We start from the raw sequence: 16,710 nt of genomic DNA, 5'->3' as shown, positions 1-16,710 counted from the left end.
TGCTGTCCACTGGTTAAAAAACAAAAAAACAAAAAAGTCGGGAAACCGAGTCACTCAACTTTACAGACGTAGTTTTCACCTCGAGTACAATAACTGAGACTATTGGTAAATAATTATCATGATAAGGTCAAAAAGGGAGCAGTAGATAAGGAAACTTACAAAAACCTGAAAAGAAAATAAGATCTGAAATTTAAATAGCCAAGTGTAAAGCAAATGGTGATTTCATTAAAAAATCTTACAATAAATGTAAGGCTGTATGGAAAGTAATAAAACCAGAGCTAGGTATGGATATAAACTACAAAGACAACACAAATGCTGATAACATCATGGCTAATGATTTCAATCACTTTTTGTCAACGCCACCAAACTTAGTCTGTCAACTCAGGGCAACCAGAATTCCAATTCTACACAAACACCTATTTTTCACCCTACATCTGGCAGAAATTTTCAACAAAACATTACAAACACAGTGTCAGCTTGTAAATTGAGAGAAGTACAAGTAACTGATATAATTAAAGCAACCTCCAAATTAGGATACTCAAAATCTGGAGATGTTTATGGCCTGTCAAACTTTGTAATTAAAAAATTGTAGATCACATATCATATCCTCTTTGCATACTGATAAACTGGATGCTCTCTAGTGGACACTTTCCAGAATGTCTCAAAAAGATAGTTGTCATACCATTTTACAAAAACGGTGACAAGTCCTGTATCAATAATTAATGACCAATTTCACTTGTGCCTATTCTCTTAAAAATAATAGAATATTGCATACTGTAGCAAATATGCATACACCTATCAGACAATAATATATTAAATGACTCTCAGTACAGATTTAACTCAAACTTATCAACAGTCAAAGCAGTTGAAAAACTCATCTCTTTTGTACTAAGCTCATTCAAGTCAGAATTATGTGTTGAAGCCATTCAAATTGACTTGAGTAAGGCTTCTGACTCAGTTAACCACAAATTATAATAAGATAAACTGTGACACTATGGAATCAAACTCTTGGAATTCTCACTAATTGGATCATACCTCAGTAATAAAAAACAAATAGTAAAGCATAATGGCCAAAAGTCACAGAGTGCAAGTATAAAACGAAGTGTTCCTCGGGGCTCAGTGCTTGGCCCTCTGCTATTTATGATTTGTAAATGACTTTCCGAGAACTTACCCTGTAAATCTATCCTCTATTATGATGACACAACATTAGCTAATTCTGGAAAGGATATAAACAAATTGAAGGAGGAAAGTGAAGAATGTCTCAAAATATCTAATATCTGGTTTAAAGTTAATGAGTTAACTATGAACCATGAAAAGATTGTCAAGATAATATTCAGTGTATCAAACAGTAAAATTAAGTTATTATCTGTTAAACTACTAGGAATACAGGTTGGCTCGAAATTAACATGAGACACACATACAGGTTATGTATGTCGTAAGATATCACGAGTTATATACCTACTAGCCAAACTACAAATATGTGTTACACAAGATTTATTACTTCATTCATACTATGCCTTCTTTCACTGTCATGTACAATATGGCATTCTTTTACAGGGTAACTCTGCAGGAGCAAAAAAAAATTTTCACTTGGCAGAAAAAAGCAATTAGACGTCTTCATGGAATCACTGACAACAAGACCTCATGTAGTCTTTATTTTACAGACTTAAAAATTCTCACAGACCCATTTCTTCACATATATTGTTGCCTGTTAAACACAAAAGAAAACTTAAACCATTACACTATAAGGAAATCTGTTCCATCAAAACAATACTCGACAAACAAATATGATTGATATACCCACAATCAGGCTTAAGAAAACACTATGTAGCTATGAATACATAGGCATGAAATTACTCATCACTTTACCCATACAGGTTCAATTGGCTTCACTGGATATTTTCAAAACTAAAAACAAAGTGTGGATGAAGGAAAATACTTTCTGTAGTATAGAAGAATTTCAGAATAGTTCTAAAGATGACCTAATTTATTGATAAATTAAGGCTTATTGTTATGTACAGATATGGGTGAGGAAGCAGTTGTATGCTAGTAGGATACAGCGCTGCTAGATATCTTACCATGTAATATTTTGTTAAGTAAAACATAATGTACAAATAGCTGTAATTCATCTGATGACATCGATTGTATGTTAATGCTGAAAAATGGTTAAAATAAATAAATAAACAAATATATCTAAAAACAAAGATGATGTGACTTACCAAACAAAAGCGCTGGTAGGTCGAAAGACACACAAACAAACACAAACATACACACAAAATTCGAGCTTTCGCAACCAGCGGTTGCTTCGTCAGGAAAGAGGGAAGGAGAGGGAAAGATGAAAGGATGTGGGTTTTAAGGGAGAGGGTAAGGAGTCATTCCAATCCCGGGAGCGGAAAGACTTACCTTAGGGAGAAAAAAGGATAGGTATAGACTCGCACACACACACACACATATCCATCCGAACGTACACAGACACAAGCAGACATTTGTAAAGGCCTATATGACTTTATGATCAATGGGTTATATATTCTGATATTTTTATGTGAGTTTCTATTACTTTTAATTCATTTTACCTGTGTAGCCATACAAGATAGGGCCATGCCGCTTTCTCTATTTGTTTCTAATTGACTGTTTTTCTTTTACTTTTTTAAGAGACAACCTGATGATACCCAAATGGTTGAAACACATTACTGATATTAAATAACCTTGCAAGCAAACCTGTGTTCATTCTGAAAAGTATATGAGGATACTGAATGACTAATTCAGTATATAAAAGGAGATGATAATCTAATAATCATAGAGGACTAAATCATGGTAGTTGGAGAATGAATAGATGAAAGATTTGTGGCAGAACATGGGCTTCATAGTAAGACTCCAGGAAAAACATGAAGGTATTAACAAATAAATTGTCATCACAAGGACTGATTCAGCATATAGAAAAAAAATGAAATGAACTTCATATAAATTAAAAGCAAGGGCATTAACATCAAGAGTGCAATTGAAATTCTTCTGTTACATGCACAGAAGTGTGTGGACAAGTGGAAAGAGCACACTGAAGGCCTCTAATAGGGGGAGGGCTTGTCTGATGACATAACCGAAGAAGAAATGGGAGTCTAGATGGAAACACAGGGGAGTCTGTATTACACTCACAGAGTTTAACATAGCTTTGGAAGACTTGTGATCAAATAAGGCAGAGAGAATACAGAGCATTCCTTCCAAATTTCTGAAATCTTTGAAGGGAGTAGCATCCAAGCGATTATTCAAGTTAGTGTGTAAAAACTATAAGATCGGAGATTTTCTATCATCCACAAAGTCCCAAAGATAGCACCAGCAGATGATTGCAAGAACAGCAGCTTAACCACTCAGGCATCTAAGTTGACACAGATACAGATAATATACAGAAGAATGGAGAAGAAGACAGAGGATCTGCTAGATGATGTTGGCTTTTGAAAAGGTAAAAGCACCAGAGAGGTAGTTCTGATGTTGCAATTGGTAACATGAGCAAGATTTACAAATCAAGACACCTTCACAGGATTTGACAACCTGCAAAAAGAGTTCAACAACATAAAATAGTGAAATTTATTTGAAATTTTGAGATAAATAGAAGCAAGCTATATGAAAACATCAATGACACAAAGTGTATACAGAATCACAAGGGTGCAATAAATGAAAGACCAAGACAAAAGTCCACAGGTTAAAATAGGTGTGAGATAGGAATATAGATCTTTGCCTCTACTATTCAATTTCTGTCCGCCACTCATGGTCTTGCGGTAGCATTCTTGCTTCCTGAGCACGGCATCCCCGGTTTGATTCCCGGCACAGTTAGGGATTTTCACCTGCCCCAAGATGACTGGGAGTTGTTGTGTTGTCTTCATCATCATCATTCATCCCCATTAAGGTTGGAAGAAGGCAATGGCAAACCACCTTCATTAGGACCTTGCTTAGTACGTCGGTGAGGGTCTGCCACACCATTCCCCTACGCTCTGTCAAGAAGTATGGGACTTCACTCCCATTTCCATTCAATCTATACACCAAAAAAGCAACGACAGAAACATATGAAAGGTTCAAGACTGGGATTAAAATTCACGGTGAGGGATATCAATGATAAGATTCACTCATGACACTGTTTTACCCAGTGATGAAGAAGAATTACTGGATGTGTTAAACAGAATGAACAGTCTCATAAGTACCATAAACTGGGCCAACTTTGGTCCTTTGGGGCAACTTTGTTCCACATAAAGGAAAAAAGATAAATTATTTTCTGTCAGAGATTACGCTGAAAATTCACCTAGGTTCTATACTCTTTGCTAGCATATGTGGAGTAAGTCTATGTGGATCACATTGGTTTCCAACTATGTTTTCAGTTGGAAGCATTGTTACAAGGGATTCGTTTGGTTGTGGTGAAGTAGAACAACAACTTTCTTGTGTGTTGATCTTAATTTCACCTTTAAAGTTCAAATAAGTACCAGTTTATTCATGTTACTTAGTATAAAATAACATTATCTCTTTCATAAAGCTTAAATTCTGTTTACTTCCTTACAATATTTAAAAATTGCACTTGTGTTACTATATAGCTTATCTAAGACAAGTTTGCCCCAGGAAAGAACTGCACCAGTTTCAATTAAATACACTTGCTCATGGCACAAAACTACAAATGAAGAAAAATTCAAGACTCTTGTCTAAGGATATGTTTTCAATATTGCTTAAGAAGCTAGTGACAGAATTCCTCAAGGCATAAAAGAAAGCATGGTTTTAGGTTTTAGGCCCTCTGAATATGGAGTAGCCCAAAAGCAACTCGGTACTAACATGAGCTAGTAATGGGTCAGCAGCAACTTTCCAACCAGTAGCAGTGACTCTGCACCCACACTGTCAAGCAACCTGAGTTGTGTTGTGCCCTTGAACACAGCTCCTTATTGGTTTAATTTGAAAATGGACAAGCAGGTTGTGAACATTAGCTTTGTATGGGAACTCAAAAAATAACCTACTTTATAGAACTACAAGCTTCCATATTACTGCAGTACAGAGTTGATAGGGAAAGCACAGTGTGTAGTGAGAAAAGAATTTAATATTACAACTGCAGTGTACAGTACATCTATTGTTTAGAACAAAATTATCAGTATGTCAATGGAAGCAAATGTGCAAAAAGTTGTAAATAGTACTGATAGTGCTATTTTGTATGACTCACAGCCTTTGTCATTCTGTAAAATTACATTGCCAAGTGGGAACAAACAATGAAAAACCACATATCTCCAACAGACATAAATACAATGCTCTTCACGTAAAAATAGTTTAATGATCACTGACTACCATTATCACAATTCCATGTATATAAATCTCAAGATCTGGATTTTCAAAATAAAAGTAATAATGTGTTAGGCAGAGGAAGTCAACTGTGCCAAATCACTGTACCACTGTTTAGTCATTCTATAAAAAGCTATGGCTTTTTAATCTCTCTTTTACAGCTCCTCGCTCCATATAGCCTGCAGTTCATACTTCTTTGAATGTATGGATGAATCCAAAATTTTCTTCATTTAGAACCACATTTATCTCTGTGCTCGGCAAGCCAACTGCGGCCAGAAGATGCCCAGGTGCAAAAGACAATACTCCTTCTCCTGCATGCTCACACACGGCAACTGCAATTTCCCATTTCTGTGTTGATTTTCAGGTAAATGTCTTGTCAATACAAACACCTAAGAATTCAGAACATTTTGGGTTTTGGTTGCCCTCAGACATTTTGCTTAGCATTTGTCAATAAATAAGTGAGGACTTAACTAGTGAATATTTATTTAAGGCAGTTTTAATACTGATTATTTCTTTCTAATATTACTGATCAAGGACACATGTTGCTGTCAATGTCCATAATTGGATTATTCCTCACAGCAAAGTTTCCAGTGTAAATTGAAAGTAATATTGCAACAGCTATTGACTAAAACAAAATAATTACACTGATTTAGTTGTATAGTCTATTGTAAACTGTTGGTAAAATTGTGACAGTAAAACATTCCCAGATCATAAAAAACAACTGCATGGTCTTCCTGTGTACCTTAAAGGTCTGAAGACGACTGTTTGAAACAGTCAAAATCAGTACTCTATAAACATAAATATAATAAGGACCTGGAAGAGCAGTTGAATGGAATGGACAGTGTCTTGAAAGGAGGGTATAAGATGAACATCAACAAAAGCAAAACGAGGATAATGGAATGTAGTCAAATTAAATTAGGTGACACTAAGGGAATTAGATTAGGAAATGAGACACTTAAAGTAGTAAAGGAGTTTTGCTATTTGGGGAACAAAATAAATGATGATGGTCGAAGTCGAGAGGATATAAAATGTAGACTGGCAATGGCAAGGAAAGCATTTCTGAAGAAGAGAAATTTGTTAACATCGAGTATAGATTTAGTGTCAGGAAGTCGTTTCTGAAAGTATTTGTATGGAGTGTAGCCATGTATGGAAGTGAAACATGGATGATAAATAGTTTGGACAAGAAGAGAATAGAAGCTTTTGAAATTTGGTGCTACAGAAGAATGCTGAAGATTAGATGGGTAGATCACATAACTAATGAGGAGGTATTGAATAGAATTGGGGAGAAGAAAAATCTGTGGCATAACTTGACTAGAAGAAGGGATCAGTTGGTAGGACATATTCTGAGGCATCAAGGGATCGCCAATTTAGTATTGGAGTGCAGGTTGGAGGGTAAAATTGAGGTTGGAGACCAAGAGATGAATACACTAAACAGATTCTGAAGGATGTAGGTTGCAGTAGGTACTGGGAGATGAAGAAGCTTGCACAGGAGAGAGTAGCATGGAGAGCTGCATCAAACCAGTCTCAGGACTGAAGACCGCAACAACAACAACAACAACAACAACAATTGCACCTGACAATGATTTAACAATAACCTCTAGCTGATAAATATCTTCTACTTCATAAAAAGATAAATATTGTGATCTTGTCTTTCCTAGAGAGTTGAGTGAAACACCTATGCTAGAAGCAACTGAGAGTGACAACTCTCAGAGGCATAACAGCATTTCAGTGAATTCACCCAGACGGAATCCAGAAAATTTTATAGAACCAAATATTATACAACAGAACCAGAACCAGTAACTCACAAGTGTGGTTAAGAAAATGTTGTGAGAGCACTGGAAACATAATTGTTATGCAAACAGCATAAAAGAAAAAATGTACTGTTTACTTAAACTTACCCACACAATAGTACAAGACAGGTGCCAGATAGAAAGAGATCTACTAAGTGCAGAGGAAACACAATGTGGACAATTTTTAAACCCTAAGCAAATAAACCCATGTTCTCCCAATGTGTGGCAATGACATACTGAAATGGCCACAAACCTTAATGATTACTGTATATCTCGGAATACGATTTCTAAAATGGAATGTCCTATGTGTCTCATTCCAACTACCATTTTGCATTCAAAGTCTGTTCATTCACATCGAGCAGCCATAATCATCTCAGAAACCTTCTCACACGAATGACGGTGAGTACAAATGACTGTTCCACTAGTGCAGTGGCCTTTTATACCTTGGGTACACAACACTATCGCCATCTGTACTTGTGCATATTGCTATCCCATGACATTTGTCACGCCAGTGTGTCACACACAAATGGTATGGCATGACTGAAAAGTTTACATTATTCCAATCATTACGCAAGAAATTCACTTACACAGTAGACACTGCGGTCCATCAGAATTGTCTTCACCTTTTTTTTATCCTGAACATGGTTGCTTTCTTTATAGACTTGATGTTGTTAGGAAGGTGACTGTAATTCTGCTCGAGTATCGAGGATGCTTTTCTGATCGACAGACAAGGATGCTTTGGTGATAGACAGATGCTCTGCCATGGGAGGTATGAATGTTATTCCAGTTTATCATTCTATGGCAGTGGACAGAGTTGTTCTGCTTGTATGGGCTGGAGAATTTGAATTATTCTCTTAGAAAGGCTTTAAAGGCTATTGTTTCATATATATACAGGGATGGAAGGTTCAGAATCTCTAGTACAGGGATAAGAGGATGACATTACACTGACTCTTTACGTTGCATGTGATCCTAATGGCTCATTTTTGAGTTTTGAGTGGGGTTTGACTGCACACAGTGAAAGTATGCAAAATATATCAATGCAGTTTTCTGTGAACAGTAAGTAGGCCTGTTGAGACGTTAGCTGATCTGTGTTTAGTGCGGGCTCTTGATTGACATTCTTGTGATCATCACACACTGCACTTTCTGGTCATTTCTAGTTATTAGGTCATTTATGAAATGTTTGATCAAAAGTACATCTACCATTGAATCTTAGTCCTGTGGTGCAGTTTTATCGGTGTGATCTGCATTCTGTTTATGAGTAAACCTCGACACTTGTAAAATGGAAGTTGTCATTAAGGCTGTCATGTTTTTGTTCACCAAATAGAATTTCATTGTTCACATTATCATAGAGCTTCATAAGGTGGTGGAGTGCAACACCAGAGTTTAAGCTTGCCATAACTTCATTCATTAGGCCACATTTAGCTTTATCTGTGGACAATACATTATGTAAGCCAAACTGAGAAGCAGTTAATGACATTTGCTCATAATGATTTGAGTATTCTCTCATAGGTCACCTTTTCCAAATGTACAATAGATCTGCAATTTCCCAAAGTATCTCCATTTTATGCATGTCTTGAGTCAGTGACTAATTGCAAAACTTAAAGGTGGCTTTGTAATTCATAACTATATAAATTGGTTTGTCCTATATCTGTACATGAAGTCACAAGGCCAACAATAAAATAAATAAATAATAAAATCATTTTATGGGACACTGAATCTGAAGCAAATTGGTTAGGTACATGTGATTACATTGGAGACAACACAGTGTTGAGTATACACTCCTGATGAAAGCTAGCCCGAGTGTACAGCAACAAGGATCCCACAGCAAATGTGCTAAAGAAATCAAATTCTCTTCTGGCAGTGTCGGCGCCTGAGGATGATGTGACAGAATAAAGACATTCCCGAGATATGCTTATAGTGGTACTTTGTCTCAAACGAAGCGACTAAAGTGTGTATTGAGCAAAACCAAGCAGTAAGAGTACTGTTTGAAACAGATTGGCACTTACCTTGATTAAGTGTCCTTAGTGACCTCTATTTTCTGGTAAACTGCAATTTACATTATCACAATGGAAGACAAAGTTTATTTCAACGTAGACTTTACCTCACTGTCAAAATCTGCACTGAGCTACATATTCTGGTGTACACATCTTCACTCATCTTTTGTCAGACAGAATGTGCAAAAATCGGAATCCCTCCACATTAAAAATAAATTTAAAACTTACCTTACTATTTCCTGCTACTACAAATTACCTGACCATTGAGATTCAATAATTGAGAAGTTCTGTTGGCTGCACAACGCGTAGCAATGGTCACATAAACAGGCTTCTAAAGTCTCTTGTATTGATAACTACTAATCTTTGATTTCTTAAAGTCACCAATAAAAGATAAGCAGTAGTTACTCAATACACTTGATGAAACAGTTTTTTTCTGTCTTTTTCAAGTAATGGATATTCTCTGTTTCTGCTATGTTAAATTCAGCTTGCATCAAACATGTGTGTGTGTGTGTGTGTGTGTGTGTGTGTGTGTGTGTGTGTGTGAGAGAGAGAGAGAGAGAGAGAGAGAGAGAGAGAGAGAGAGAGAGAGAGAGAGAGAGAGAGTGTGTGCATGCGCATGCGACAGAGAGAGAACTGATAGTTTCTGTGCATTGCAGCCACAATTAAGATACTAATTTGGTACAATATTTTATGCTTTCACTGGCAAAAAGCTCTTATTTGAAGGAAATGAAATATGTACTGAGGTAAGTCCACTATTTCGATTATGTTCCAATTTGTATCCATAACTTCTTCTTATTTTCACTCATTAGTGCTGTCATATGTACCTAAATCATAAGTCCAAATTGTATAATTATAGGCATTGTAACTATTTTTACTGTAAATAAGAAGTTTACTTATTAATGACACATGTTCTGTATATGTGTGCACATTACTTGTGTGTTATTTGCTACTTTCACATTTCATCAGCAGGCCCCTACTGTGTGCAGCAATGAAGAGCAAAATTTACAGCCATCCTGATTTAGGTTTTCCTAAATTATTACAGCTAACTGCCAAGATGATTCCTTCATCAAGACCATGGCTCGCCATCTGTCGAATCCTCAAACCATACTTACATATTCTGTTCATATATATAACATAAGCTATTGACTTTCACTCTCTTACAGTAACAATTCCTATATCACTGTGAGACACAGTCGGATGAAAAAATATAAATAAAGTCAAATAATGGAAAATCGAGGATGGAATGTATCACTATCATGAAAAGGATAGTCACTATTCACCATATAGGGGAGCTGCTGAGTTGCAGATAGGCATAACAAAAGGAATGTCACAAAATAAGCTTTCGGCCAACAAGTGCTTTGTCAAAAATAGACAATACACATGCACATGCAACTCACACACACATTACCACAGTCTCTGGCTTCAGCTGCCAGAGACTGTGATCATGTGTGTGTGTGTGTGTGTGTGTGTGTGTGTGTGTGTGTGTGTGTGTGTGTGTTTGACAATGCCTTGTTGGCCAAAAGCTTATTTTGTTACAGTCTTTTTGTTGTACCTATCTGTGACTCAGCATCTCTGCTACATGGTGAGTAGCAACTGTCCTTTTTATAAAATTGTGAAATACATGAAGTGCTGTAGATGCTGCAAATACAACAAATACTGGTCTTAAGCTCTGACCAGGTTTTGTAAATGATAGTAAAGCGTATGTAGATCATGAGCATACAAAGGCCCAGCACAAATTCATATTTCTATCGACTAACACGTTACCACACATTTTAGGTTGGCAGTTTTCCTTTCATAAAGATCATTACTTTTTATTTATTATTTATACCATGTGATTTGCTTATTTGTTCTTGTGATGTGACATCCATCAGCTTGCACTACTATGGAAAGGCAATAACTTCAACCTAGTTTGAAGGCTAAGTGCTCTTGTTTGAAAAAAAAATTCCCTACACAGATTAAAAACAATGGTAGTTACAAGAATTTTATAGAAATTATTGTTTGGTTTTACTGAATTACAATAAAATGAGAAGAAAAGGATCCATATGACTTATATCAACTGCAGTATATGTCTTTGCAGCTCCTCATACAGTAATTTCAACAGAAGGAATGCATTTTTATTGTTTTACAATACATCTTACACATAAAACTTCATACATTCTTACATGGTCATTGTGAAGACATTTTCCATTTTATAGAGTGACTAATTGATGCAATGTTCAGTAACTCATAGGACTTGGGAGTCTTCAAAGAAATATTGCACTCACTGATTACTGTCACATGCTTCTAACAATGAAGTAAAAGAAATAATAACATATGTACCTAGAAACAACAGACAAGATTGTATCATCTCTCAAATAAACACACAAATATTACTAAAATGTTCAAATGTGTACAGATTTTGAGTTTTCTGAAATGCTTTACATCAGAGGGCACTTAGGGATGAGTACTTATGCATAAGTATATTCACAGCAATCTGGTAAGTGATGATGTGCAACATTTAATTACAATGTTTGTCAGTGGACCATCAATAGAATGAATTAAAAATAACCATTTAAACTTTTCAAATGTACATACGCTAGGTTGTTATTACACAGTACAGCAATTTTGTGTTCAGTGCAATAATTAATGATGACCATTTTGCTAACGAGTATACTAAAATATCCTTTGACAGCGTACAAAATCTCAGAAAATCATGTCACAACTTTTAATTACTTTTGTCAAATCAATCACTGAAATTTTTGTGTAATGTACTAGCACAGTGCTCTACTCTGTTACAAATCACAAAACATTTTACAAAGTTCTTCATAGCCATTTTTTGAAGCTATTTGTGTCAGAGTTCCCTGATTTATATTTTTGCAATTTTTTACAGCAAGAAATTTAGCATAATTTATCTCCTTTAATTCACTTAACTCTTTTAGCACTGTTTCATCCTTTTTGTTCATTCTGATAAACAAACTATCAATCAGTTTTAGTGTCTCTGAAACTTCTTGTTTTCCAGCTTCATGGGCGAAATGTAGTGGTGTTTTTTTGCCTGTTTTGGTTGTTGCATTGTATACTGCACCATGATGCAATAAAATGCACAGTATTTCATGATGCCCAAATTTTGCTGCATAATGCAGAGGTGTAACACCATTACTGTTGCTCAAATTAACACAAGCCCCATGTTTAAGCAAAACATTAACAACAGGTAAATGGCCTTTCCAAGACGCATACATAAGTGGTGTTTCATACTTGGTGCTTCTGCTGTTCACTGGTGCCCCTTCTTGAACACATTTTTCAATTTCAGCACACTTGCCTTTTTTCACAGCTTCAAACAGCTTTTCAGTAACACACAATAAAGCATTTACATTCTCGTTTCTTATTAGAGCAGCAATCTCTGACATGGAAGTGTTCCCATTGTAATATGCACCATTCTGTAATAAGCATCTAGCGACTACGGGATCGCCATACTTCACAGCCAGGTACAGAGCGGTTTCGTTTTTGCTTCCCTTTGCGTTTACATCTGCTCCGTTTTCAATGAGAGCTTTCGTGGTATTTAGTTTTGAGGCATGCACTCGTGCATCCAAGTGTCCTTTACTGAAGAGAAGTACTTGGGTGGAATTCTCATCTACTGCAAAGTGAAGCGGCGTCCACCTTCTGTTATCAATTGCATTAACTTCGGCTCCTTTTGCCAAAAGGTATTTAACTACTTCAATATACCAGAGCTCTGCTGCATAATGCAATGGTGTAGTCTGTAGACAAGTCTTCGCGTCAACTTCAGCACCACTGCATATAAGAATTTTTACAGCATCTAAATTGCCCTCGCGAACTGCCCAGTGCAACGGATTCAACGTTCCAGCGTCAATGGCATTCATGTCTGCATTTGCAGAAACTAGTGCTTTCACTACGGACGAATGGCCGCGCTGTGCCGCAATGTGCAGTGGAGACACACCGGAACTAGTTTTGGCGTTCACATTAGCACCAGCTCTGATCAAAGCGTGTGCTACGCTTGGGTCAAAATTTCTGGCTGCAAAATGTAACGGCGTCATACCCTGCTCGAGCCTCTTAAACACCGGGGTAATTATGCAAGCACCTGCGTTTATGTTACATCCCCATGCGATAAGAGCTTTAAGAATGTCCAAATGACCTTCTCCCGCAGCCAAATGGATCGGTCGTACCTGGAAAGAGTCTGCTGCTTCGATGTCTGCTCCTTTTGCCAGCATTTCCACGACACCTTGCAAGTTGCCGGCCTTTACCGCAGCGTGGAGTGCTCTTATGGTGTCGTTCGCGTACATATTTCACAGAATAGGTCGCGGACACTAACGCGGAGAAACACACACACACATACACACGCGCGCAACTCTTGCTGAACGAGAAATTCACGTGTAACTGCTACAGATTAACCCGTAACCTTTGCCACGGTAACTGCTGGTGGTACCGTCCCCTCAGCGCCACTCAGGTACTCCAACATCTGAGAGACTAATGGAAGTTGGCAACACAAAATCGAGAAAAACTTCTCTACGGAAATGATCAAGCAGCTATTACCGAAAAATAACGCTGCGATCGTTGAATAGTCTCTTTCAAATATTCACACTGTACTGCAGTACTTTCAACAGCCCTGATCAAATATGCACACTATGGCGGACAGGTCGATACCTAAAACTATATACAGGGTGAATCCCCTTAGTCAAGAGGTACACCAGCGAAGCCGACGAGAAAGGCGTCACAGCACATGACAAGCCGTATGTTATTCCGAGAATTTTGTGACGACGGGGAAACACCTTACACGCTATCTTGTACAAGGCGGGCCAGATACCGGAAAGCATGGGTGACGTCACGGAGGAAACTGCCGCGTAGCTTGGAATAAGCATTTGCGCGCTGAACAGAAAACATCGACTGGAAATACCGAAAGCACTAAACTTTAGTCGCTATCAGGTAGCACAGTCACTCCTTCCAGCTCTCCATCATCTTCAGAGCGAGAATACCAGTAGTTTCTTTCACTACGCCGTCTAAACGTATGAGTACTGAGTCTATTTCCTCATCGAAAAAGATTTCTTGCTGTATGCATTCTAGCTCAATTTTTTTTAAGTGTTCGCACAATGGAATCCAATCTTCTTTAGTCATTTCATTACATCTGCCCTCGAACAAACGTTTCACAGACGTTACCGGTACGTTGCAGAGAACTTAACTAGAAGCTGCTCAACCTTTCACAATATACCTAATATTCTCTATTCGACTTAATGCCAGGTGGCAAGGAGTTTGTAGAATCTGATCGATAGAATATTCGACACCACTCAGCTTGGTTCTACGAACAAGTTCATACAGAACAGGTTTCAGCATGTCTACCGAGAATGGGATACGTGCCTTTGTTAGCCACTTTCTGTCGTCGTTAAAAAAAAAAAAAAAAAAAAAAAAAAAGGACATTGAAGCTTTGTTTACTGTAACGTTGTAATATGGAATATTTCCATAAATAGTAGGTAGTTCAGTTTTAAAACGGTAATCACCTCTTCTGTCAACCACTTTTCATAATTTAGTTGCCTCGTGTGATGTGGGTAACCTGCCGTTGCTTGATTTGGCTTCCATACGACAAGCGCATTTAGAATAAAGTCATTTTCACCGTCTGCATGAGTCATTATGGGGCGTTGTCCCTTTGATATCGGTCTGAGAAGACCTTACGTGTGGTGATAACATGAAACTGTCATCATCATAAACAACGTCTCTGTTTTCCTTCATAAATCTTTTCAGTTGTTTCAAATACACAATTCTTTTTTCTCGGCTATCGCTTCTCTCTATCAATATGAGCTTGCTTTGACCTTTTTTTCAGTGGAAACTTAATTTTCTTAATAGCCACCTTACACTTTCCACTGAAGGCAGTCGTTTTTCAGTCTGATATGGCAACTATTTCCTATTATCTTATTACAAAATGTTATACTGTATACATTTGGCTGAATACAGACCAAAGAATGAGAGTTAACTAGGGGAAGGTCGCTTAGCTCCTGAGATTTAAATGAATTTTAGATAAAAACACAATAAAGAAGTATTTTATTTTTACTTTAATTTTATCACACAAATTAAAAATGAGCAATCATAAATAATTTTAACAGGTTATTTTAAAACTTGGGCTTATTTTTTCAACATAATGTATACTGGTGGGCCAATTACTTCTCCGTGCTTACAAACGTCACAGTAGGAATAAATATCTGAAGAATTTATATAAGTAGAATTTACATAAATTGAATCCAGTCTTCAAAAATTTCTTTACATATGATGAATTCGGTCTCATTTCCTTGATCCTCATCAAACTCAACATTTTTCTTTGTCTTCAACATCCTTTTAATGCCTTTACCTTTTGTTTTTCGGTTTGTCCTTTTTATTGCATTTACTTTTCTGTATGTTCTCTAAGCACGTGATATGGAGTAGATGTTTAAATCACGGTCTTTTGTATTTTATGACTCTCCATTATAGACTTTTTTTTCACGTGACAGGAAGTGGCGAGAGCTGTTTTAATCCTGTAGCACTGGCTGAAGGCAGCTATTCAGTAGCAGGCAACTTACGGCTAGTGGAGAGAACTTGCAATGAAGACTGGCTGAAGGGTGATTCGGAAGAATCCGCTGCTGAAAGATGATTCGGAATATTTTATTTATGATAAAAATCTAGCGTGACGTCTTTCGCCAGCGATGGTAAAAACAGCAGCAGACATTTCAGAGCTTGAAAGGGTACATTGGTGAGCATATGAACCAGTTTTATGCTATGCAAAGCATAGCTTGTTTGCATGCCCGGATCTAGAGAAGGCAAACCGGGGTATCTGCCTCGGTCGGCAACATCAGGGGGCGCTAAATTCACATTCTTCAAGAAAAAACCCTTGTTTCAGAAAGCGCTTTGCATCCAGCGCTCATTGGTCCATCGATTATTCATATGATTTTGAAACGCGTTCTTGTTGGTTTTTGAACATTTTTGAACATTTTTGAACGCCTTCAAAGGTGTTTTCTGACCGTATCATAACTTGTTTTTGATGCGTGTATAGAGCACGTGGTGTCTATGCCAGGGGAGCCCCGTCGCAACTAGAATTAAAAAAGCTTTCCTGCACCAACAGGGGACTGGGCTGTACGAGCGTGTGAATGCCGATCTCTGTTTATGTGCTAGATTGGCTGTGGGAATGATCAGCGTTGTTATAAATACTAGCGAAATCCATATATTTAGACTGCCATAGTGGAAATAAACGACTAACAGGAATAACGGATAAGAAAGGTTACATGTTAATCTCCTCGATGTGTCCAATAAAATGAAATTTTGGCAGAAAATTTTTGCCAGATCGATACACAATAATGCCCAGTTGTGCAATCCTAGGTTAGCAGCCGATAAAGTTCTATTCTCGAAACAGAGCGGAAACTGTATTGTACGAACACGTAATAACTCCTAATTGGAGAATAAACGCGGGATAACAAAACTTTTGAGTCTGGGAGAGTTAGTGAAGTTAACCAGAGAATAAGTTTCGACAATGGCAGGAACAGTTACAAAATTAGTGATGACAAGATTATTTGTTAGAACAAGGAAGGAGAAGAAACGGGGACATCACACAAATTATGTTGAAGAATCTGACGATTACAAATTTATACAAAAATTTTGCACTTTTACAGTACTTTTTG

The 16,710-nt window shown here is 37.2% G+C and overlaps 1 protein-coding gene across 1 annotated transcript; it reads right to left on the bottom strand.

The window, feature by feature from the left end:
* Positions 1-11,126: 11,126 nt before the first annotated feature.
* On the bottom strand, positions 11,127-13,651 carry LOC126335598 (ankyrin-3-like). Its single transcript, XM_049999048.1, has one exon. It carries the CDS (start codon positions 13,357-13,359, stop codon positions 11,857-11,859), a length of 1,503 nt encoding a protein of 500 aa, XP_049855005.1. The 5' UTR covers positions 13,360-13,651; the 3' UTR covers positions 11,127-11,856.
* Between the last annotated feature and the right edge of the window lie 3,059 nt (positions 13,652-16,710).

This window comes from Schistocerca gregaria, chromosome 2, assembly GCF_023897955.1.
Source record: "Schistocerca gregaria isolate iqSchGreg1 chromosome 2, iqSchGreg1.2, whole genome shotgun sequence".
Taxonomy (NCBI): Eukaryota; Metazoa; Arthropoda; class Insecta; order Orthoptera; family Acrididae; genus Schistocerca; species Schistocerca gregaria.
Note: the sequence above shows the minus strand (reverse complement) of the source record. Positions and strands in the feature narration are given on the sequence as shown.

Coding starts and splice junctions, on each gene's coding strand:
- LOC126335598 (XM_049999048.1), bottom strand. CDS start 13,359: ATGTACGCGAACGACACCATAAGAGCACTCCACGCTGCGGTAAAGGCC.